Source organism: Crinia signifera, chromosome 11 (genome assembly GCF_055691185.1).
Source record: "Crinia signifera chromosome 11, ASM5569118v1, whole genome shotgun sequence".
NCBI lineage: Eukaryota > Metazoa > Chordata > Amphibia > Anura > Myobatrachidae > Crinia > Crinia signifera.
The window spans coordinates 72,248,879-72,275,331 of NC_139227.1; the positions used below are offsets into that span (position 1 = coordinate 72,248,879).

The 26,453-nt window shown below is 44.8% G+C and overlaps 1 protein-coding gene across 1 annotated transcript; it reads left to right on the forward strand.

Annotated features, from left to right (window-relative positions):
* The first annotated feature begins 509 nt into the window (after positions 1-509).
* RCOR2 (REST corepressor 2) lies at positions 510-25,652 on the forward strand. Its single transcript, XM_083164718.1, has 13 exons — positions 510-799; positions 1,259-1,429; positions 6,712-6,768; positions 11,435-11,512; positions 13,805-13,857; positions 14,735-14,896; positions 15,347-15,456; positions 15,652-15,721; positions 15,846-16,070; positions 22,103-22,180; positions 22,307-22,364; positions 22,540-22,766; positions 24,770-25,652. Exons 2-13 carry the CDS (start codon positions 1,309-1,311, stop codon positions 25,037-25,039), a joined length of 1,509 nt encoding a protein of 502 aa, XP_083020844.1. The 5' UTR covers positions 510-799; positions 1,259-1,308; the 3' UTR covers positions 25,040-25,652.
* The last annotated feature ends 801 nt before the right edge of the window (positions 25,653-26,453 follow it).

Sequence of the window (26,453 nt, forward strand, 5' to 3'; positions counted from 1 at the left end):
TCACAATTTATAATTGAGGAGAGGGGAATATATTGATGAATAAAAATAAAATGACCAAATATTTCATTGCATCACAAAAATGGTATATCAGAGGGCACGGGAGAGAAATGATTGGGAAAGGTAATACTTGCAACAATGATATGAATGAGAACAATAGCATAGGGATCAGAGGAAAGGAAACCAGAATGAGGGCTCATGGGAAGCCTGGAACTGGTGTCCTGGGGACACATGTATCGGCATGGAGGGGTATTATACAATTGCTGGTGATATTATTCAGTAGGGTATTTAGTTAGTGGGGTATTATTTAATTGGTGGCAAATTTCTGGTGATATTTGGCCAAGGGGGTAGATTTCGGTGGAAGGAAACAATGTATAGAAGTCTGATGGGCAAGCAGGCGAAGGGAACTAAATGAATGGAGGAGGAAGGGGGGGCCAGGGTAGTTTGAGCAGCAGGCCGGGTGGGTGAGGAAAGGGTTAGAGGAGGGGAGGTCACTTTGGGTGATGCAGGCAGCTGTGCAGTGTACAGCATCTCACAGAGAAAGAGAAAGACCGACGTCTAGGCAGCGGAGTGATGACGGGGTGTGAGGCGGCTGTGCCGGATCTTTATTCCTGTACAGGATGCCTGTGTGTGTGTCTGGCTCTCATTGTGATTGAACTGCACGGGGGGAACCGCTGGACTCCCCATTTTCTCTCATTTATTCCATCCTCCTGTCTTCCTCCTTCTCATGCCCCGTGCTTCCTTCCAAGGGATACATTATCTGTGCATACATTCATCCCTGCACACAAAGGCAGAGCTCCAGGTATATATTCATCTATATATCTATACATACTACCATACCTACGTGCTGCACTCATTCCAAGTCCTCCAACTCGCACATCCCTTTATTCCTCATGTACACATTACCACTGACTTCCTGTGAACGGATTATTTAATACTCTTCAAATATGTCATTTAAACTCATAAATGTGTCATATAAGTGTAGGCTTAGCTATATGTACATTTTAAAAGGCTTTTTTTAAATATATAATTGAATGACCCTTTATCAGATTTTTATCACAACTTTGTCATATTCCATCCTTTTTGACTAGTATGGTACCATGGTATCATCTCGGTCTGTTACCACCATTTGATAAAGGGGTTACATATATTGTGAAATATAAGTAATATTGTATCATCTTAAATATTGGATTTTATTATTTCACATGTTTAGTTTGATGTGGTAATTGTGCTATTTGTATAACATTTGATTTTCTTTTAGGTTTGTGAAGAGGTTATACAGCTTTCTGTAAAAGGTCAAAGGAACAAGAGATGCCATCCGTGATGGAGAAATCTACAGGCTCCACAGCCATCATCTCTCGCAATAGAACCAAGTCTGACGGTTTGGGCAGCAATTCTGAGGAAGACAGCAGTGAAGATGAAGTTCCGAGGGGTAAGGGTTTAGGGAGCAGTGAAATAGATAGTCTGCCAGATAAATGGTTACCAATACCAGAGGCAGTGAGATATTTAAATGCCGTCTTGCAAGGCTCTAGCATGGAAAGTGTTAAGTCATTTATTACATGGCCCTGGCACAAAAGGTTAATGTTGGGGCTCCCTGGAATAAGAGGGACTGAGTGCTCTCTTACTGCGGTCTGGCAGGAAACAGACTGAGGTCTGCTGCCCTCTAGCAGATGGCAGTCAACACTTTAGCTAAATGGGTTCATTTCTATCTTACTGATTGAGGCAAGGGTTAGGTGTGACTCGTGGGCAATACCAAGATTAAGGGTAGAGTGGCTTGGTGGCTGTACCTGGATTGAGGATGAAGTGTGGCTCAGTGGATGGTCCATGGTTGAAGGGCAGGGTGTGGCTTGGTGGGAAGGGATTGAGTGCAGATTTAGGGCAGTGTGTGGCTCAGTAGCAAAGAATTGGGGTCAACATGCGGGTTGGGATTGAGGGCAGCATGTGGCTCAGTTTGAGGATTTATATAAGTGGCATGGAATATGTTTACGGCAGTTTATGGCAAAGGATGGTGGGTAGCCTGTGGCTCAGTGTGTGTGGTGAAGAAGGCTGGTGGCAGCCTGTGGTTAAGTGGCAGAGGTCATTTATTTATTTACAGTTTCTTAAATAGCGTACACACATATTCCGCAGTGTTTTACAGAGAATATTCTAACATTCACATCAGTCCCTGCCCCAGTGGAGCTTACAATCTATATTGCCTACCACATGTGTACACACAAACACAGACAATGTAGGGAGCCAATTAACCTGCCAGTATATTTTTGGGTTGTGGGAGGAACCAGAGTCCCCAGAAGAAACCCATGCAAGTACGGGGAGGATATACAAACTCTGCACAGTTAGGGCCATGGTGGGAATCGAACCCATGACCTCAGCGCTGTGAGGCAGTAATGCTAACCATTACACCGTCCATACTGCCAATGTTGATTTCAGCGTGTGGTGCATTGGCATTGCAAACATTGAGATCAACCTGTGGCTCAGTTTCATAGGTCACGTTGTGGGCAGTGTCTGGTGTAGTGGAAAGGAATTTAGAGCAGCCTGTGGCTCAGTGGCAGGGTGAAGGTTGAGATCAGCTTGTGGCTCAAAGGTCACTTAAGGGCAGTATGTGAATCCGTGGTATAGGACATGGTGGGAGCTGCTTGTGGCAGGAAAAGTATGGAGGGCAGCCTGGGTGTCAGTGGCAGGGTGAAGGCTAAGGGCAGTGTGTGGCTCATAGAAAGGGCAAAGGTTGAGATCAGTGTGTGTGTGGCTCATTGGCAGAGGTCATGTTGGGGGCAGCAGGTGTGGCAGGGGACATGTTGTGTGCAGTATGTGGCTCAGTGGCCAAGCAAGTGATTGATGCGTGTGTCTCAGTGGCAGGGCCTGTGTTGATATCAACGCGTGGCTCAGTGGCATAGAAAAGGTTGAGATCGGCATATGGCTCAGTGGCAAGGGACAAGTTGTGGGCAGTGTGTGGCTCAGTGGCAAGGAATTTAAGACCGCCTGTGGCTCAGTGGCAGGGTGGAGAATTAGGGCAGTGTGTGTGGCTCAGTGGCATGGCAAAAGTTATGGGCAGTATGTGACTCAGTGGCGGATGTCATGTTGGGGACAGTATGTGTGACCTGTTGTATGTGGCAAAGCAAGGAATTGAGGGTGGCATGTGGTTCTGTGGCAGAGTGAAGGATGAGGGTAGCATTTGTGGCTACGTGGCCGATATTATGTTGGATACAGTATATGTGGCTCAGTGGCAAAGCAAGGGATTGAGAGTAGCATGCGGCTCTGTGGCATGGTGAAGGATGAGGGCAGTGTGTTGCTCAGTGGCTGGACAAAAGTTAAAGGCAGTATGTGATTGGGTGGCAGAGCCCAGTTTTAGGTAAGAGTGTGACTCTGTGGTAGAACTAATGTTGAGTCACGTGTGTGGCTCACTGGCAGGGTTAGAGGTTGACGACAGTGTGTGATTCATTGGTAGCTGTCTTGGTTGAGTTATCTCATTAGATCTTATGTATAAATTACTTGCTGTAGATACCAGTGGTCAGAAGGTTGATGCTCTAGATTTCCAGTAGTACAATTGCAAGAAACAATGCTTCATGACTCAGTAGTGAGGTTTATGCAGGTATTATGTAGAGCCTTGCTAGACAGCTGGTCATTCTGCCATAGTTTTATTGCTGGCTGGCTTGTTTCCTACTCAGTAGTTAATAGTTAATTAACCTCTTATTGTATTTCTTTCTCTGGCTGGCATGCAGCTGCCTTACTCAGACTGAACATTGTCTTTTTTTCTTTAAATGTGACTACTCTTTATATTACTTAATATTACTATTATGTTCTCTGCTTGTTTCTGTCCTTTTTTCTTTTTTTTTCTTTTATGAATCTGTAGGTTTCTTTTTTTGTCTTGTCTTAACTTATAGGTTTCAAGGATACATGAATTGTTAGTTCTTGTGTTAAGGCCCCCATACACTATGCGATTTTGGGACGATTTCATCCGATTTCGGCACTTTGGGCCGATAACCGGATGAAATCGTCCCAAAATCGCAGATGTGTGACATCTGATCCGATCCGATGCGCGGTCCCGTGCGCATCGGATCGGATCAGGGAGGTCGGACGGTCAGCCCATAAGATCACTTCCGACTTCATGACTGACCGGGGGAGCAGTGGGATCAGCAGCTCTCATAAGGGGGACGCCGGAGCGGGCAGCGGGTCCTGACGCTTTAAATAGCTGGCGACGCCGGCGAGTGATGACCTGGCCGGGCGGTGTGATCAGCAGCGCTGCGGGACGCGCATTGCAGTGGCGGGTATTCGATTTTTAAAATACCTGTCAAATGACTGGCCGTTCTCTGATTGGCTGAGAGCTGCCCGTCCCCGCTGCTGATGTCTGAGATCAATCATCACACACCGCCCGGCCAGGTCACCACTCGCCGCCGCCAGCTACAGTAGTTAAAGTGTCAGGACCCGCTGTCCGCTCCGGCATCCCACTGATGAGTATCGCTGCCCGCCCCACTGATAAGTATCGCCGCCCGCCCCCTGCTCCTCACAGTCACCGCCCGCCCCCTGCTCCTCACCGCCCGCTGCAGCTCCCCGTTACATGTGATAAATCGCAAACGATTTATCACATGTGAGTTGGCTCATCAAGTGCCCAATTGTATGTGAGCCTCCCGGGGAGCTGCCGGGCGGCTCACAGGCGAATTGGGTCCGACTTGTCCTAAGGACAAGTCGGCCTAATGTATGGGGGCCTTTACCCTGTCTCCCTTAAGGCCCATACATACATACTGGGCGATTTTGAGCTGAAAGCAGGTCAGTTTTGTAATTTGAGCTGCTTTCAGCTCAGTAGCCGCCCAGTGTGTACAGGGCAGCGATGAGCGGTGCGCACTAATGTGCGCTCCCGCGTAATCGCTGACCTGGCCGCTCATCTGCTGGTATTACCAGCAGATGAGCCACTAGGTGGACGGCATTCCATTGCCCCTTGCTTTGCAAAGTCGTCCACCCCTGGGAAAATCGCTTAGATGGGCGAAAATCGCTCAGTGTGTATGCACCAACTGCAGGCTTGTTGGAAATGTCTATTGCAGTAAAAGTTAGGTTTAGGCACCAGGGAAGTAGTCTGTTGGGAGGGAGGGTTAGGGTATAGGCAATAAAAGTGGTGGTGGGTTATGGATGGATTTCATTAGGTGATGGTGGTGGTGGTGGTGATGGGGGGGGGGGGGAGAGAGAATTTATATGAATGCAGCTCCTGTCCAGATTTTATTTTTGGGATGTGGCTGTATGTATGGATGCTCATACACTAGAGCGATATTGCATGCAATCCTTCGATTTCGACTGCATCTATGCAATAAAGGATTGGATGCACATCAAATGGGTCCCCTGGGCCTGCCGGTCATATGTGCCGCACATGATATTTATCGAATTGCTGGAGCGATCGCATGTGGTTTTTAACCAACTGCAATCGGGGGGGGGGGGGGGCGGAGCGGAGGGAGCTGCAGGTCAGGGAGAGGGAGCCAGAGGGAGTGCTGGCAATCTTTGTTGGAGAAACGTATCGCTGTGAAGGAGCGCTAGTGGGTGTCAGCGGTAGCTGCAGAATTTGGGGAAAAAAAACACTGGGCGGCCCTCTGATTGGCTAAGCTTTCTCTGACCCCAACCAGTAGCTCTCTTTCACAGTGCTATGCTACTCCACTGCCAGCCCTCTTCCAGCACCCAATATGCCATCGCAGATTGCATGCCACATCTGGTGGTGGAAGAGGGCACCATAAGATGCGATTGGATGTAATGGGACATCGCATTTCGATGTCGCATTGCATAAGTGTATGGGCAGCATTAGACTGCCGGTCCAGCTTATATATTTCGTCTGGTGTTTCCCTTTTTTCTTTTGATTACCATTTATTTATTTATTCATTCATTCATGCATTATTTGTACACATTGGGCGCGCAAAGCAAAATTGATTTGTCCCCAATTTCCCATCTAAACTGACGGGAGATCACGGATGCAATTCAAATTTTTTTTTTTTCCTCCCATTTTTTGTTACTGGGTTTAGCCGCATAAAACTACTTAACCCGACCGAAGTTCTGGGCACATTGTGAAAAGTGCTGTTTGGGTTCCCAAATGGATCACATCGCACATTACAGCTCCCCATCTACACAGGCTGCTCCGTTTGTCACAGTCTAGTAGCAGCCTTGGGGGGAAAACCCAATTGAATTTCCCCCAATTGTTTTTTCCTGTACTGCTGGTTCACCATCCATTGCTTCACAACTAGCAGAAGTCTTTAGATAGCCTTTATCCTGGCAGCCAGTCGAGCATATTAGTGTTTATTCTAGAACCCTGCATCTTTCAAAACCTGTACAGTGCCTCTTCCCTGCCTGGGGTGTTGCTCTCTGCTGTGCTACTTTTTAAGCACAGGTCTGGTCTGCATATAAGTGCATAAATACAGACCACAATGTGCTAGAAGCACCACAGCAGAGAGTGACACTCCTGACAGGGAAGAGGAACTGTGTGGATTTTGATGCATGCTGCAAATATTAACATAATGGCTTCCTACCTTTTGTAGCAAGCTGTTTTTTAGTTTTGGTTCAAATGAGACTTTACACCTGATGCTCTTTTTTTTTTTTTACATGAAATTGTTCCATAGCCCCTTAGTTTTTTCTGCTCCTTTTTTTTCTTTTCCTGTTATCATGTTTTGCGATTTCTTAGTGATCCTTGTCGTACCTTTCCTACTCACATTCTGCTGGTAGTAAAATGTGACTTTTCCTTTTTATTAGACAGCATGATCCGAGTGGGGACTGATTACCAGGCTCAAATTCCAGAGTGTAAACAAGGTATGGCCTCATCAATACTTTGGTCTTCTTTTTAAACCTTAAATCTAAAAGAGAATTTAGCTTACTAACATTGCATACGTTTTATGTAGGTTTTTATGATTTTTATTGCTAGCTTTTTTTATCTAAAGTAACTTAAATATTTAGTGGACCCTAAAATGAATACAAAAATAATGATTGAAATTATTATTTTTTTTTTTTTTAAACTTACATTTAGATCTGGTTATGAAGAATAATGATCTGATCTACACACTGAAGGGGGCTGACACACAAACTGTCGGCTGTATTATCACTCTAATTATTACTACTTACAGTATTACATTATTTATATAGTGCACACAGATTATACAGAGAAATGTTGTCCATTCACATTATTACCTGCCCCAGCGGAGCTTACAATCTATATTCCCTTCCACATGTACACGCGCGCGCACACATACACATTAAGGGTAATTTTGCTGGGAGGCAACTAACATACCAGTATATTTTTGGATTGTGGAAGGAAACCGGAGTACCCAGAGGAAACCCACGTAAGCACGGGGAGAATATGCAAACTATAGGGAACTGTTGGGAATCAAGCTGATAGTCAGTGCTGTGAGGCAGTAATGCTAACCGTTACAATCAAACTATATACTATTTTATATGCTAATAATGTATAGAATGGAAAGACATACAGAAATAGCGGCCTGTTATAGCCTTAGCAGATTCTAATTTAAATAAATAGTGTCTCACTTTCAAACTGCTGATAATGACTTTGCTATAAACTGTTGCATTGTACAACACAGGCGTTCACTACTCCCATGTAATCCACCCCTAACTGATACCCCAACCCCCTCTTCTCCTAGTAGGTTTTACATCTCAAATTTCAACTACCATCACCCATGATCTAGGTGATCCGTACACTTGGGACTTATTTATTCATTTATTCCCCATACTCCTCACATGCTTATAATGAGCACCTGCTAGATTCATGTGGCACCGCTTCATAAAACCTTAAAATGAAAACCATCATCTACTATAGCTGCCTTTCCCATAAACCTTTGTGCTTACCACCAGGACTGTGCGTATGGGCAGGAAGACTTCATCCTACCACTTAGAATATACCACTACCACTTAGAATATACATAACCTTTATGTATATTCTAAGTGGTATAAGGAGACATCTAATGGACATGTGCGCTGTCTTTGATAGAACTGTCTGAATGGTCTGTACTAAAGGCTTAACAATCCCAGTGGATTTTCAATGGAAGTGATCTAGAGAATCCCCAAACAGAATAATAACATGCATGGAAACACAATAACCCAGATACTGTAACCAATAATGGCAGCATGTTCAGCATGCAATATACAACTGAGGTTAACAAGCAACTGCAAATTACAAAAGGAACAGCCAAAAATACAAAAGGCAACCAAACCCAAGGTCAGAGCAAACCGCAAAAAATCTTCGTGAAAATACGGCCAGATGTTGGAAATACAAGAACAGACAAATACAACTGTATCCTGGAGCATAGAAGATATCACCGTCATTGACTGCATATTAAACCTGGCTTGATCCATTGAGAGACTAAAGCTGTGTACACACGGTACACTTATCGCTGGCAAGATGGTCGCTGAGCGACCATCTTGCCAGCGATTGGAGTGTGCACCAGCGATAAATCGCCGGGTGCACGCTCCCGTTTTCAGCCCCTGAATGGTCGCTGCCTCTTCTCCCGGCAGTGTGACATTTTCATCTGCGACCATCTCTGGTCTGCTGAAGGAGGATGTGAGCTGAGGCAGATCCAGTTTTGGAACCAATGGAAGTGTTGGAAACCAACTTGACCCCATTGGGGCCCTGACACTGTGATGGGGTTTTGGAAACAGGTTTCATGCCCCTCTGCTACCTCCAGTGCAGTGGTCCAGGGAAGTGTCTGGCAGAAGCAATGGAAAAGTGAGGACATTGTGCTGTGTTAAGGGGGCTTTAAGGTGCATGCATGGGGGGAAGTGGGGTGTCTGGGCCAAGGGGAGTGTGGGGCATTGAAAGGTTTTATTTGTTTATAGGTTGAGTATCCCTTATCCATATATCCGTTATCCAAATTATTCAGAAAAACTGTCTCTCCAAAATGTAGTTTTATTTTTTTGCTAAAAACCTACTGGCTACATCTGTATCTGGCACTACTGGGCCAATAACGTAAATGGCACTAAATATGTGCAAGGACATGATAGCTTGGCACTCAAATTCAGTATCTGAGATTGTAAACAAACTTTGTTTCATTTTTTTTTTAAAAACCTTGTTTCATGCACAAATAAAATATATATCTGTGTGTATTTGATGTGTTTGTACATCATAAATGCAAGATACCTCATTCAAATATACAAATATTTGAAACCACGAAATGATCCATTATCCAAAATTCTTCCGGTCCTGAGCATTTTGGATAAGGGTTACTCCACCTGTTCTAGCGACCGCCCCTGAATCACACGGCTACAGCACCGTTATATGTTCTATAACATAATTAAACCTTGAGAAAAGCAAGGCCCACTTAAGGAGGTATTCAATGTGTGCCGATATTTCCGACAGTCGGAAATATCAGCACACGCCTATTCAATTTTTGGCCGCATTGTCACCCATTCAGATTCTACTATTTTAAAAGTTGACTCTGCAGCTGTATTCACCGATCCTCAGGTTTTGCGACGGTCGGAAAGATTGAATAGGTAGAATGTAAATATCAGCACACATTGAATGCCCCCCTATATCTATCTGTGGGCCGTATTCAATGAAAATATTCTCCGTGCACGGCGAGCATTTTTTTTTCACTCGCCGTGTTTTTGCGGAGATTCTCTATGTTTGGAGATTCTCCGCCACGGCACTTTAGATAGTATTCAATGTGACTGAGACTCGCGGCGAGTCTCAGCCAATCCAGCGTATGAGGTTACGCTGCAGGGAGCCTGAGCACGGCGGCAGGCAGGGAGATGGAAGTCTCCCTGCCTGCCCCAGAACGTATGTGGGGGGGGGGTGGGCTCCCCAGGAGCCAGGCAGCACAGGCTGCCCCCCCGAGGGGTGCCAGCAGGGGACTGTGTATTCACTGCTCCCGATCATGCATATGTAATGATCGGGTGCAGTGAATATATGAATATCTAATGAGCGGCTCGGCTCCCGGCCCCCTGCTGGCTGCTCCTGTGTAAAAAAAAAAACTTCAGCAGGAGACATGGACCCAGTGCCCATGGTGTCAGTTTAATTGGGGAAGGGGGTTTCTTTGTTTTTTATAAAAAAAAACTAAAGGATGCACCCCTTTCTCAAGCCTCTCCAACAAGATACGTTGCCTGAATAAAAGTTTTCTTTCACTTTATTGGATGTATACAGTCTCTGACACTGCCATCTGCTGGCAAAGTGTGAAACTACATCTTTCTCACACATGCACAAACACAGAAGGTAGCAGACTAGCTTTCAAAGCTTTTTCTTCGAATAAGCTTACTAGTGTGTGTGTGTGTGAGAAAATGGAGGAGGAGAGGGGGGCATTGGCAATAGTACCATATTAAATGCAAATGCAGCACAAGAATTAGAACCTACATGCAATGGAGAAAGAATGCAGCCTGCCGCAGTAATCACTACCCGAGAAATCTCCTACATGTGTGGTGAGATGTAATAGGGTTGTCAGTGTGTAGTTTCGAGCAAAATTAGCACATTTTGTCAACTCAACCAATGTAATCCGATGCAGGAACATGAAAACTTGCATGTGTTCCTGCAATCCCAAAGCTCACCATGGCAAAACTCGCATCTAGATGTTTTTCAATTGTACACATACTGTAGAACTGAGGCAAAGTAATAGCGTTCCAGTTGTACATTCGCGCCTAAAGCCTTACCAAAAATTGTTGAAAAAAAACAGAGCATGTTGTGGCTGGCGAGTTTGACAGAAACATGCACAGATCAAAATTACCAGCCAGAAGCTGGACAGGGCCATGGCTAAAACCTGGGGCTATGCCTGCCACCCCTGGGCTCTTTGTGGAAAGCTGATAGCATTTCAGTGTAAAAATAATATTTTTTTTAAATTGTGGAACTACAGATTTCAGCAAGCCTCCACCACATGCTGGTACTCGGAGAACCACAATACCAAGCATGTGGGCATTAAAGGTCCCGCTGGTACCTGTGGTCTCACGCAGGCTTGCCTACCCTCCCGGAATGGGCAGGAGGCTCCCGAAAATTGGGTCTGCCTGCTGGCCCCCCGGGAAGGTGGGCAAGTCTCCTGCTTGCTGGCCAGAGCCCTCGCACCCCTCATCCCCGCTGGTTCAATTACCGCAAATCGCGGGTCCGCGGAGAGGGGGCATGGCTAAAATGACGTGGTAGCAGCCTGCTGGGAACAGGGCCAAGTGATGTCAGCTTTGTCCCGCCCCCCCCTGATGTGTTGCCTCTCCAAGCTTCTCCCAGAGAGGTGAAAATCAATGTAGGCAAGTATGGTCTCGCCATTAAACAATAAAGAGACAACACTGACAAAGTAAAAATTGAAACTTTAATAAAGCACCATTGCACAGTCACACGTGCATACATGCACACACCTCACTTACTTCCCTACCATTCCACGTAGCCTTTCTGTCTCCCAAATCCATATGTAACTTGTTAAATACTTGCCTATTTCCTGTGTAATTAAAGTGCCAATTTGTCTTAATCCAAAAGCACTGCCACTTATTTTCACAGACACTGCTGCACAGCCTAATGTTGAAATGAAGGGGATGCTAGTGTGGTCACCAAGTGTTTCAGTATCAGAAGCTAAATGTAAGTTTGAGTTTTTCTGTTTCCTTCATTTGTTAGTTAATTAATCATGACATTTTGGAACAAAAGCATTGTACAGAGCACAGTTCTCAAACTGTAGGTGCTGACCCCAAAGTGGGTCCCGACCTTCTCAGCATGCGGTCGCAACTTCATGTTGCTGACCATCAGGCTGATGACTTCAGTCAGTGATTCAAGGAGGGGATATGGTCATTGGGTCTACAGGAAGTTGGTCGACATGTGTTTAGGTCGACAGTCAAAATGTCGACACAGGGTTTTTCACTGTTTTTTGTGCCGATAGGCAGTATTTCATGCCCTACCATCCACTAGGGCGTGGTGGGAGAATAAAATAGTGTGCCGAGCGCAGCAAGCGATGTGGTGCACTGGAAACTGTGTCCATGTCGACATTCGGGTAAAAAAAATAGTGAAAAACCCCATGTCAACCTTTTTGACTGTCATTCTAGACACTGTCGACATAATGCTTGTGTCGACCTTGTCCCATGTCGACTAACTTGCTGTAGACCCAACTTTCCTAACTCTTCAAGGAGTCTGAAAAATCTGTTGAATTGTCTGTTATTTTAGACTCCTCCCATCACTCTGTGCCTCCACAATGCTGCCATGTATGTGCTGTCTGCTGCCTACACATGTGATGGGATGACCTTCTGCAGTCACTTGCTGGGGTCCTGTCATTATTTTTATTGTCTGATGGGGTCCCAGAGCAAAATAGTTTGAGTACCCCTGGTATAGGGGAAATGCACATTATTTACTGATGTCTGTGGTTCCCAATATTGTCCCTCTAGTAATGACAAAAAAACAGTAACTCATTTTATTTAGCATTATTCAAAATCTTTAATCATTCTAATGGCCCATACACACTGGGTGATTATGAACTAAAAGCAGCTCAGTTTTGTCATTTGAGCTGCTCTTGGCTCAAAAGCCGCCCAGTGTGTTACAGGCCAGCTCCCGCATCATCGCGGCTGTCGTCACTCATCTGCTGGTATTACCACAGCAGATGAGTGACAGGGTGGATGGCTTTCCATAGGCTTTTGCTATGGAAAGTTGTCCACCCCCTGGGGCTTAGAAGGGGGAAATCGCTCAGTGTGTATGCACTATTTTCAGCCCAGTGATTTTCCCATCATCGTTGTGCAAAAACGTCCAGTGTGTAGTTCACCCTCCAAGTGCACTGCCCCAAGCAAACATACTTTGGGAAACGCATACAAGTGTAAAATTATATAGTATTTAAATAAATTAATATTAACTTATGTTTTTGGTGTATCTGCAACTATAAATTGTATATAAGAAATGCAAAGTTGGTTGTGCGCTGTTTATTTTGAACCGTGCACCAGGGCTGAATAAACACTGATCTCACACACTCTAAATATTTTAAAAGTAACAATGTCATTTATTTATTACTATAATAAATATATAAAAGATGTTTTCACGCAAATAATTGCGATTATAAATAGATAATATATCATTAAAATATACAAATAAAAAATATAAGAGATCTATTCATATTGCTTCCAAACTGCAGTTCATGGATATAAGCCTTACTAAGGATTTATATAGTGTGCTCCACAATTATCTGCAATGTGGGAATACCGAGAATTTGGGATGTATCACAGTCAAAATGAAAGGGGACGACTGTAGTTTCAGATTATGTTCTACTCATGCACTATATATATATTACCAATGGTATCCAGTTAGAGGCCATTTTATCATCTAAAAAAGGACCTGCAATTGTGTGAGAACACATGGATTGGGGATACGTTCCCATGTGTTATCGCAACTCCAGTGGCTTCTACTTGTAGATTATTCATATTGGGGACATTGGGTGTAGGAACACCCCACATCAGGGCTTATTGGATAGTCCCCAGTGAAGCTATTAGCAGCTATAATATATAGCAGTGTATGGCCAACCGATGTACCGTCCTGAGCCGCAGGATCGTATGCAATACATTGCATGAGGTCCTTTCACATGCGATGTATTGCATGGGACTTCCTCCCCCCCCCCTGCTGCCGGGAGGGGGGCCCCGAGCCGGAGGTCGGACGGGCAGCAGGTCCGACCCCTGGCTCAGGTCTGATGTGCGCGGTACCGGAGGGGGATCATCAAACACATCCAATTTGGTCCGATTTCTGGGCCTGATCCATCGGATCGGGGGAAATTGGCCCAAATCCGACTAGTGGACTGTTTCTGCTTTGGATGTGCGAAGATACAGTGATGGATAAACCATAGACTGAACTGTACTTTGTGCATACACCATTCAGTTATTAAAATGCTTATTCCTTATGTTGTAGTGGACGAGTACATCACCATGGCGAAGGAGAAACATGGCTACAATGTGGAGCAGGTGAGAAGAAATGGGCAACATTAAGTCTTCTTCTTGGATTGAACAGTTGTAATGTTTTTGAAAAGGAGACCTGAGTGTTTATACTATGAAGAGAGATCTCCTCTATGGTTTGATGAAGTCAGTCTCTCGTATATGGCATGGGTTAGTGTGGCAGTGTAGGTATGCTGTAATAGAATCTAGCAGCAAACCGTGACTTATTTGTATAAGATTAAATGTGAAATTGCCACTGTAACTGGGCCACGGATATGAGTTGTCTCATAAATCTATTTTTATTCTAATATTCTGTTGATGACATTGGTTTAATGACGGTCCAGAAGTAGTTTGAAATGAGTAAGACTGGAAAGGTGGGAATATGAAGTCACCAGAGTAACCATTGTCCCATACAGCATGGGGATTCCGCATGCTTCATACTGTATGGTCTATGTTTGGGGTCCAACCATAAAAAGGGATCCGGATGGTAGATCGACACGCTTATGGTCAACATAGTCAAAATGTCAACATGGCTATGGTCAGAACATGAAAAAGTTGATGGTACTTTTGGGGTCTTTGTTCATATTTTCCCAAGTTTTCCATACTTCCACATCACCTTGGACTACAAATGGGAACAGTAAATTGGCCTGAAGCATGGCGACAAAAGTGGTACACTAATTCAGGGACCACGTGGTCATGTATCGACACTGACCACAACAAAAGTGACAACTCATGTCGATCCAGCATGGGGAATATTGTAAGGGTGTCGGAGGATTGGATATTGGGTTGGGTTATGATGTCAGTGTGTCCTATTTAATTACAATGTGAACTTACTGATGATGTGTCCGTATCTTGTTTCTTTACCCCTGTTCCTCACACTCTTACTGTGTCCCATTATCACTGATAGGCCCTGGGCATGCTGCTGTGGCACAAACATGACGTGGAACGCGCCCTGGCTGATCTGGCAAATTTTACACCGGTTCCTGATGAATGGAGCGTTGAGGACAAGGTTCTCTTTGAACAAGCCTTTAGTTTCCATGGCAAATGCTTCCAGCGCATACAACAAATGGTAACGTGCCAAGTGTGTAATCGCACTATAAAATGTCTTAACCTAAACTGAAATATATGTGTGTGTGTGTGTGTGTATCCCAATTCATTGTCGTTTGTTTTACAAATCTTAATAACTGGGGATATGGGGGGAAAAAAGTGCAACATAATGTAAAAGTGGATTAGACTTTTATCCAGCTAGTGTCATTCATGTATGATGCTTTAGGGCAATGGTCCTCAAGCTCGGTCCTCAGGACCCCCCAACAGTTCACGTTTTCCGTGTCTCCACACAAAATCACAGGTGAAGTAATTAGCCCCACCTGTGCATCTTTTAAAATGTGTCAGTAATGGGCGCACCTGCAGGGGGACCTGAAAAACATAAACTGTTGGGGGGTCATGAAGACCGAGGTTGAGAACCACTGCTTTAGTGGCACAGGCCTAACATAACAACTTACATACCATCTACCCACAGCTCCCTGATAAACCCATCACCAGTCTAGTGAGGTATTACTACTCCTGGAAGAAGACTCGTTGTAGAACCAGTGTGATGGACAGACAGGCTCGCCGGCTACAGAGCAAGAGGTACGAGGCATGCGAGAGGAACGTGTGGGAAACGGAGGGGGGCTGAAAAGTAAATGGGTGCCACATATAGGAGGTTTCTGTGGGAACATGATGAGGTAACAGTTTCAGCGAGTATAATGGGGCCTGCTAGGAGAACATGTCTGAAGATGAGAAGACACATGTTTATTGTAAGTAATACAGTTCTTGCTCTTGTAGCATTGAAGCTGGAAATGATCCACAGAAGATGAGTGACACTGAGCCAGATGCTGCTGAGGTCAAGAAAGAGGTGCGGTCCAGCTTGTAGCACATGTACCCATTGTGATTCCATTTGTTCTTGGTTTCCTGGATGATGTCACATCTTTGCTAATATTTACTTTTTTTGCCATTTTTTTTTTCTGGAAACGTGTTAGGAACCCCAGAAGTCCACATCAGAGGTGCCCAGTGTAAACCCCGGACCAGTCAAAAAGGATCCCATGGTTTCCCAGTACCGGCATCATCCCTTGCGATCCCGCCGAAGACCACCTAAAGGCATGTACCTGAGCAAGAGTGATATTGGGGCAGTATGTACCAGTGCAGAAATGCCAGCACCCACTCTGCATCAGCTGGACACCCAGCTCATTACACTGAAACGCCAGGTATGTAATGTCAGTGTTCCTGCAGAGCTTATCTTCATTCTCCACTCCCGGGAGTGCTATGTTGCTTGTATCTATGTTTGGGAAACCATATTAATTTGTTTTATTTTTTATTTTATTCATATTGTGTGTTATGTTTTTTTATGGTAGCACCACCCGTTGTTGTTTTTTTATATTTCCTATTTACTAAGCTCTTTCTGTGATGTGTTGCTGCAATTTGCACTTTTAGACACGGTTATATTTTAGACCCTGTACATCAGCAGAGTGCCTAACATCATCTTGCCTCCTTGGACCAAAGTAGTGCCAGGTGCAGTAGGGATCATCATCGCCATGAGAATAGGTGCTGCCATGCACACAGGAGTCATTTTTGATATGCGTGCACGCACCACATGTAAAACACCCATTCACATGGCGTGCGAATGGGGGGCAGCAGCTCCATCATTCGCAGGGTGGCATCTGGTGAACTCGCAAGGCTGCGCATACGCAGCCTTGCAAGTCAACCAGAATAAGGTCCATAGCACATCTGGGTGCTGACCATCCCTTCATTTTAAAATAATCTTATTGAAGTAATGTAGAAATCAGTGTACATGATATAATGTATGAACACATAATTTACAACCTCAAAGTCCCAGGAATACAAAGAACTGAGTAGACGTAGAAACAGCGCTTGTATACATAGAATAGAATCAACTTTATTGGCCATGTATGCTTGCGCACACTAGGAATTTTTTGTGGATTTACAGTGCAGCATCAAGCAGGGATGAATGGGGGGGGGGGGTGAAGGCATTACATACATTACTTTAAGACATTACATGTGGGGAACACATGCCCACCGAGTTGCACAGCGCCTAGGCAGCCATCAGCGGCGCCACTGGTCGCTGCAACAGCCAGGAAGGTAACATTAAGCAGAGACAGTACAGTTATCACACAGGGAACACATACCCACCAAGCTGCACAGCGCCTAGGCAGCCATCAGCGGCGCCACTGGTCGCCAAAACAGCCAGGTAGGTAACAATACAAGCGGAGACAGTACAGTTATCACACAGGGAACATATTTGGCTGAGCTGCACAGCTCCTAGGCAGCCATCAGCGGCGCCATCTTGATCATGCTGCTCAAAGGCAGCATAATAATATTATTTTTATTTAGCATGGCAACTGAAGCATGAGTTGGACTGGTTGTAGCACTCTTCTTCCAAAGCTGGCACACCCTGCCAGCTTGTTGCTGGCAGGGTGTGCAACTAGTGATGGTACAGCATACAGGCTTTGCAAACAGTGGTTACGGAGTTATATGGTACAAATCATTGTAAAGAAACAGAAAACAAAGAAAGTAATACAAAGCTTTCATCAGATTAGAGGCTGAGAGAGATGGTAATTGGTGAAAAATAAATTGATGCCATGTGGGGAAATCTGCTGATTTTAGGTCTACAAAGAAAATAAGCCAAACAAATACAAAAGTTACAATTCTAGTATAATTGGACTTAATAAAGTAGCGTTCACTCACATCTCCTCCCCCTATGATCATATTAAAATTGGGGGATTGCCCTCAACCTTTCGTAAAAGATACCAAGAGCTATAGATCAAAGAATTTTGGTCACACAAAAACTCCCACATTTCATGATATTTTTCTGTCTTACCCTCCTTTTCTTGTACGGAGAAGATCAAACTGGTTTGTTTTAAAAAGGGATAGAGCAGGGGGCTCAGGATGTAGATGGCTTTTTCTGGGCAGCTGTGCTGACTGCCAAGTGTAGATGTCTACCTCCCTTTGAGACTCAGAGCCCTCTCTGGAGAATGCCAAATACTCCCGCACATTTCTTAAGATAAATTTGCATTGTAATCTAGACTGTAGCAGATAAAAGCACTCGCAGTGAAACAGGTGTAAATTCCTTTAGCTTCTTTGCCCCAGTGTCAGGCTCTCTCAGGCTGTTCCTTTCGAGCTATGTGTGGTTACAGCCTAATATCGCCACACCTGCAGCAGGCGACTGCCTCTTACACCCCCATCACTGTCAGCTGCCTATAGCAGGGATGGATCTACCTAACACAGGGGCCCATTTACCATGTAATATTTGTGGCTAATTCTCAGAAAACGCCTGTTTTGGGGGGTTAGCCGCAAATATTAAGTATCCCCCGAATGTATGTAGGAGGGACCGCAGCAGGAATCTCCGATTCTTCCTTTCTCACTGGCAGCCGCTTCCCCCATAGATTACTATCGGGGAATGCAATACTATCCAATGTATCAACATCAGGCAGCATCGCATCCCTGGGATACTGTCATTCTAAGATGGCGGTAACCCATTGTAGCCTATGGGCTATGGACCTCACTGTCGGTGGGGCCATCAGGTCAGCATGGGGTCAGCGCTTACCGTACATGCAGAGACGGTAAAACCCCCCCCCCCCCCCCCCCAGGACCCAGAGAAGCAGTGCAGGGATGGGCTCTCATACATACCACCCAAAGGATCGCATATTGCAATGCGATCCAGGGTGGTAAATCCCGCCCAGGTCGCATTGCATATACGATCACATAGTAAATGGGCCCCACAGATACTAGCTGCCCTGCCCTCACTTATTTTCTGTGTTGACCTCATCTGCCCATGCTGTTCACTCTGTAGAAGGTGTTACTATTCCCCTAGTTCTGCAGATGCTAGAGTATGGCTCACTCTCAGCCACCGATCACTATCCCAAAACCATGTTTTCACATCAGGCTCTCACCAACTATACTGCCACCGCCTACTGATCCAAGTGGACTAGGGAACCCGCAGTGCTGCTGCACACTGTTACACAAAGCGTGTCAGAGGGTTTATCCTTCCTCTTCTCAATGATATGGGTTAGCGTCACAAAGGTTCCCAGTTTGCTTAGAGCAGTAAAAGGCAAATGTATTATTTTTTTTATTTAATAATTATACAAAATTTATAGTGCTTATGCAAATGATTGGCATGAACATGATTTAAAAAATGTTTGCAGAATCCATTCAAAATAAATTTTGTAAAAAAAAATATGAGGTGAGCCATCAGGCCCGATGCAAATCTTAACATCGGGAGTAGTCGTGTTTTTTTTTTTTTTTTTTCCTTTCTGAAAATGCGAGTTAATTCTTAAGTCTATTGTGACTATTATGCACGAGGAGACTAAGTTGATTAATTTGATATGACAAAATGGGCAAAACCATGTGCACTGCAGGGGGGCAGATGAAACCTATACAGAGAGAGTTAAATTTGGGTGGGGTGTGTTGAAACTGAAATCTAAACTGCAGTGTAAACCTAATGCAGCCAGTATTTACCCTGCACAGAAACAAAATATCTCACACAAATCTAACTCTCTGCACATGTTACATCTGCCCCACCTGCAGTGCACATTGTTTTGCCCATTTTGCAAACAAATTTGTACTGCGATTAGATCTGAATAAGGTCCTGTGTGTGTGACTGGATCTGTATACAGAACAGAACTTGTATTGGGAACAACCAAACCTGTAGTTGCTACATTGTAGCACTTTGTGTACAGATTCAGCGGGCAGTATTCAAAGAGAAAAATTCTCCGTGTTTTATGGCGAGTTTGTGCTTTTCTCGCCTTGGACGGAGACTTTTGCTCTCAAAAAGAGAGCAACCCTATTCAACGTGCACTTCTCGCCGTCTTTCTAAGTGATTTTCGCCGTGTCTCTCCGTGTAGCAATTCTCCATCTTTTCATGGAGAAGTGGAATGTGAACTTTTACAATAAAAGTTTTTTTGTTTTAATTTTGGTGTAAAAAAATCAGGAATTTTAATCTGTGAAAGGGCATGCTATTTTTATTCATGTGCTTATAATAAGCACATGTATATATATTTAATTAAAAAAAAAATATTATTTTTATTTTTTTTTCTTCACAGAGCAGCCAGCAGGGGGCCGGGAGCCGAGCCGCTCATTCGATATTCATATATTCACTGCCCACCTCCCCCCCACATATGTTCTGGGGCAGGCAGGGAGACTTCCATCTCCCTGCCTGCCACCGTCCTCAGGCTACCTCATACGCCGGATTGGCTGATACTCGCCACGAGGGGCGGCGAGTATCAGTCACATTGAATACTATCTAAAGTGCCGTGGCGGAGATTCTCCAAACATGGAGAATCTCCGCAAAAACACGGCGAGTGCATGGCGAGCGAAAAAAAACGCTCGCCATGCACGGAGAATATTTTCATTGAATACGGCCCAGAGAGTCCATCACACGCCGTTGTACAAATATACAACACATATCAAATCAGCACAGTCTCATAACCTCCTAGTCGCATTGTAAATAAGACACCTTTTCCACACAAAAAGATGTCCAATGCTAGAATATTCTCATGCGATCTGGCATGCCAAGGGGGTGGGATTGTAGTAAAGATGTATGATGACGCATCTGTATAAACTGGCAGAGACTGCAGCCTAGAAAGATGAACCGTTTACAAGATGTTTGCTCTGTCTAACTGCAATTCCTAGGTTCCCTTGTGTTTTAAAGACTCCTTTATCCCCCCCCCCCCCCCCCCCCAACAACTTACTAATATTACATTAAGAAGGGTGCCCATGAGTGTTCAGCCAGGCATCACATTCTATTACATATATTTTCTTGTAAGCATCCTAGAAACCTAAAGCTCTGTACACATGGAGAGACATTGTCTAATGGCCAATTTTGACTAAGCGATTTTGACTAATTAATGATGGTCTATGACAGGGATGGGGAACCTTTGGCCATCCAGTTGTTGTTGAACTACACATCCCAACATGCTCTGCAACAGTTTAAGCATGGCCAACTAGCAAAGCTGTAGCACTGCATGCTGGGATTTGTAGTTCAACAGCTGGAGTGCTGAAGGTTCCCCATCCCTGGTCTATGATCTAGTCAAATTTGCCTTGCCTGCACAGTCAGCCTATGCTAAGCAATATTGACTAAACTGGAGAAAAACTGGTTTGGCTAACCTATGAGATTTTGACTATATAGTCACAATCTCCTACCAAAATCTCACCGGGGTGTACAAACGGTGCAATTTTTTTTTTTTTTTTTTTTTTTTTAGTGAGCGACTTTGACTAAGCAATTTGACTAAATGCACCAGCGATTTTGACTAAGATATTGTCTATGGGCGATTTTGACTATACTAGAATAAATATATTTGGTTGGTATTCATTGCAGATCGCCTAGTGAGTATCTCCCTCAGCAGTGAATAGCAGCGGTTTTGACTAGACTGTGATCAAGTCAAAATATTCTTGCCTGGCAACTCTGTTATACGAAGCGATATTATAGGGCAATTTGTCTAAACTTGACAGAGATCTTAAATAACCTTGTAAGCAATTTTGTCTATGTAGTCAAAATCGCTTAGAAGGATCTCTCCGTGTGTACACCACTTTAAGTTTATTCTTCATTAAGTATAAATCACTATACAGTAAATGATACATGTATCAGTGATATATTAGGTTACTATGTTTGCTTTGTAACTTGGTTTTTGTGTTTCACATAGTAGATGCTCGGTGTGCACTAATCAGACCTTTGCATGATCACTTTCAAATCTGAAGTATAAAATAAATGAATGTATTCATCGCTTTACTTACAAAAGTGTGCCATGTGCTTAGACCAGTCCATAAACCCGTATCATACAGTAGATAGCTGAACATACACCCCCTGGCAAGGGGCAAAACACATGTGGGCAAATGGTCATTGGAGATCTCAGTGTAGCAGATTAGGATGTATGTCCTTCCTCTTTGTTTCTACCAAGTTTGTTTAATCACTGTTGTTTCCCATTGTAAAGCGCAATGGAATATGCTATATAAGAAACTAATAATAATAATTGAGTATACAAATGTTTCCTCCCACATCGTTGCTGCTGTCACATTAAACAGTCCTCCTATATTGTGCATAGTTGTGAGCACAATTAAATTTGAGACTTGTTCTGTATAGTTATAAATATTAATTGTACAAAAAGGTATCTGGTGCGGTTACAGAAAGTTACGCCACAAGTTTGAAGCCCCACAATTGTTCTTGATGTCTCTTTCAGATAAGGCTTATGAAAAGGCTAAAATACTCATTATATCTACTTTTCAGGTACAGAATGTTAAACAGATGAACAGCAGCTTAAAAGAAACACTTGACGGAGGGATTGAGGAGATGAGACCACCAGAGGTATGATTCCACTCCCTTTTACTCATTCTCCATATTGCGCTCCAACCTTCCCTACTACTCTGCCCGTAAGCTACGAACATTCAGGGAACACTCTTCCCTCTCTCTCCTTTCATTGCTTCGCTTTAGTTACACCTCAAGCTGAATTCTCGCTGGACCACAGAGGAGCAGCTGCTGGCTGTACAAGGTGAGCTGATATTCAGTGCCAGAACTCGTGCTACCATTGCACAAGAAGAAAGATTTGCAGCTTTGTTTTTTTTTCGGGGTCCGGCTAATGCGATGTAGTGAAGATAATGATGCCAGGGTGGGATGGTTTGTATCTTGTACTGTACAAAGGGACCAAAGTTTCCTGTGTATTCCAGCTGTCAGGCGATATGGAAAGGATTTTCAGGCCATCTCTGAGGTCCTGGGTAATAAGACCCCATCCCAGGTGAAGACGTTTTTCATTAGTTATCGTAGACGTTTCAACTTGGAGGAAGTGCTTCAGGAGTGGGAGGCAGAACAGGACGTTCCCCCACCCACTGTATCCACGGACTCCTCCAGTAAGAACTCTGGCTCTTCCCAGACTACCAGTGAAGATGATGATGAGGTGAGCGATGTGGTTATTACCAGATCTACTTTCACTATTCTTATTCCTCTCCTTCCGCATCCTTCTGGGATTACCGATACTACCCCCAGTGTACAGAGCATCAGAGCAGTGCAGGTGCTGGGATTACCGATACTGCCCCCAGTGTACAGAGCATCAGAGCAGTGCTGGGATTACCGATATCGCCCCCAGTGTACAGAGTATCGCCCCCAGTGTACAGAGCTGTGCAGGTGCTGGGATTACTGATAGTGCCCCCAGTGTACAGAGCATCAGAGCAGTGCAGGCGCTGGTATTACTGATACTGCCCCCAGTGTACAGAGCTGTGCAGGTGCTGGGATTACTGATAGTGCCCCCAGTGTACAGAGCTTTAAAGCAGTGCAGGTGCTGGGATTACTGATAGTGCCCCCAGTGTACAGAACAGTGCAGGTGCTGGGATTACAGATACTGCCCCCAGTGTACAGAACAGTGCAGGTGCTGGGATTACCGATACTACCCCCAGTGTACAGAGCATCAGAGCAGTGCAGGTGCTGGGATTACCGATACTGCCCCCAGTGTACAGAGCAGTGCAGGTGCTGGGATTACCGATACTACCCCCAGTGTACAGAGCATCAGAGCAGTGCAGGTGCTGGGATTCCCGATACTGCCCCCAGTGTACAGAGCATCAGAGCAGTGCTGGGATTACTGATATCGCCCCCAGTGTACAGAGTATCAGAGCTGTGCAGGTGCTGGGATTACTGATAGTGCCCCCAGTGTACAGAACAGTGCAGGTGCTGGGATTACTGATACTGCCCCCAGTGTACAGAGCATCAGAGCAGTGCTGGGATTACCGATATCGCCCCCAGTGTACAGAGTATCAGAGCTGTGCAGGTGCTGGGATTACCGATACTGCCCCCAGTGTACAGAGCATCAGAGCAGTGCTGGGATTACCGATACTGCCCCCAGTGTACAGAACAGTGCAGGTGCTGGGATTACTGATACTGCTCCCAGTGTACAGAGCATCAGAGCAGTGCAGGTGCTGGTATTACTGATACTGCCCCCAGTGTACAGAGCATCAGAGCTGTGCAGGTGCTGGGATTACCGATACTGCCCCCAGTGTACAGAGCATCAGAGCAGTGCTGGGATTACCGATATCGCCCCCAGTGTACAGAGCATCAGAGCAGTGTAGGTGCTGGGATTACTGATACTGCCCCCAGTGTACAGAGCATCAGAGCAGTGCAGGTGCTGGTATTACTGATACTGCCCCCAATGTACAGAGCATCAGAGCAGTGCTCGTGCTTTGATTACTGATACTGCCCCCAGTGTACAGAGCAGTGAAGGCACTGGGATTACTGATACTGCCCCCAGTGTACAGAGCATCAGAGCAGTGTAGGTGCTGGGATTACTGATACTGCCCCCAGTGTACAAAGCATCAGAGTAGTGCGGGTGCTGGTATTACTGATACTGCCCCCAGTGTACAGAGCAGTGAAGGCACTGGGATTACCGATATAGCTCCCAGTGTACAGAGCAGTGCAGGTGCTGGGATTAAAAAAGGGTATTGTACCAGCGCAGCCTGAAAAAAATGATGGTGAGAACGGTGTCCTTTACAATAAATGTTATTATTTGGATTAATTACTATAGCTGTAATTAGGGAATTCAGTTCAGGATTCAATAATGAATGATATAAAAGAATATAATAAAATCAGTGGACATTCAGTGGTATACAAGACACATCAGAATTGCAATATAAATGGGCATATAAATATGCATATTACCACACGGACATCACGTAATCCCGTACACACGGGGAAGATATATTGCTCAGCCATATATTGCTGAGCAATATATGGCTGAGCTTTTCATTGCTGCTGACCAATAACTAATTTAATATTTAGGATGTTCTGTAAGAACATGTGAGCTGACAATACCAATACTGGCTGTATAGAGAGAAGTGAGCATAATCTGCAAAGATTTGGTTTAACACACATTTTAGAAATGTCAGTACTCTGATTTTCAATTTGCTTCCCCAGGTACAGATCACATCCATCTCTTCATCATCGCAGACCGCATCATCCACTACAGCAGCACCAGCCGTTACAGCTTCCACCTTGTCGCTTCCTCCTCCACTACTGCGCCCATCTCTTCCTTCAGCTCCTACGTTGCATCGTCAGCCACCTCCGCTCCAGCCAGGACGTCTTCTCCAACCCCGTCCTCCGCCTCTTGTCCGCCCGGCCCCCCGGCAGAGCCCTCGTGCACCACCTGCCTTATTGGGAAACCACGCAGAGCCAACCTTCTCCTGAGGACTTGTTTTCTAGATCCCTTGTTGCAGTTTGGGAATGGGGTGGGTTTATTTATGGCACGGTGGCACTGAAATGATGATATTACAACATCTGACCTGTGGATCAATACTGAAGAATAAATGACAATACTGCAATTGTGGATTAGAGAACACAAGACCAAACCAGGCTTTGAGCTACAGATTGGCATTGTGCTTGCAGTCATTTAATGTAGTAACATGTAATATGCATAGAACAGAAGGGAATGTGCCAGTTACTTTTATTATTATTATTAGATCAATGAGTGGTTGAATGTTTCCATCTACATGGCTCTCATGATAATGACTTCAATCTTCCAGCTGTTGGTTTGAGGCGCCGCTGCAGGATCACTGGACTTTGTGGAACCTACAGTATACATCTATGTCAAAATGTAATGGTCTTGGCTTGTATCTTCAAAATGGCTTTATTCCAGCTTGCACTTCTGCAAGTGTCTGTGATGAACATCATTTTCAGGTTGTCATTAGACTGCTGGTGTGACTGCGATCATAGGCCACACTAGGATAAACTTTTTTGGGTATGTAGTAGTGACTTTTAACTTTGTGAATAGTTCATTAATAATAAATTTTTTCCCTAATAATTTGCGCTCTGTCTGTGAAAGGAAGGTTGTAGTCAGAACTTCACTTTCCCCTTCCCCAGGCGTGTGGTATGATATATCTACATAGTTATAAGGTTGACATTTACTATGTCGACTATCATAGACACTGATATATTGGTGTTGTTAGACTGTCTGTATATTGTGTGTGTTGGGCAGCAGTAGTTCACCTGTTCCCAACGGCTCCAGTGGTGTTCCCAACGGCTCCAGTGGTGTGATAGCCAGTGACACCCTCTGATGAAGCAGCCGTTTCGGTAAATATTCTTCCTCTAACCCTCCCTCTAGTACTTAACACTAACCTCCCCCTACTGCTTAATCGTAACCATCCTTGCCTACGAGGCTCCCGAAAATCGGGTGCCCCCCCCCTCGGGAAGTTGGGCAAGTCTCCCGCGGCACCAAGTACTGGATTTTCGTTTCCGCGACAAAGGGACGGGGCTAAAATGATGCAAATAGGATCATTTTAGCCCCTTCCCCAAACTGCAGACCCATGTATTGCTGCGTTTGACTCACTTGGGGGTGGGGCCTTGTGACGTCCTCCTCGCCCCTCCCCCCCCTCCCCCAACAGTCAATGTCAGCATTCCTCATATCGATATTCTGAGATGTTGACATATATACAAAATATATGTAACTAAGATCTCTGAATTACCTTCTATTATGTTGGTTATTCAAATAAATCCCCCTTCCCATGTCCATTGTCAATGTTGTAAATGTTCAACTAATGACTGGTTGGCAGAGGTGTAGCATGTATAGCCACAAAGTACAGTAACCAACTGCTCCACCAAAATA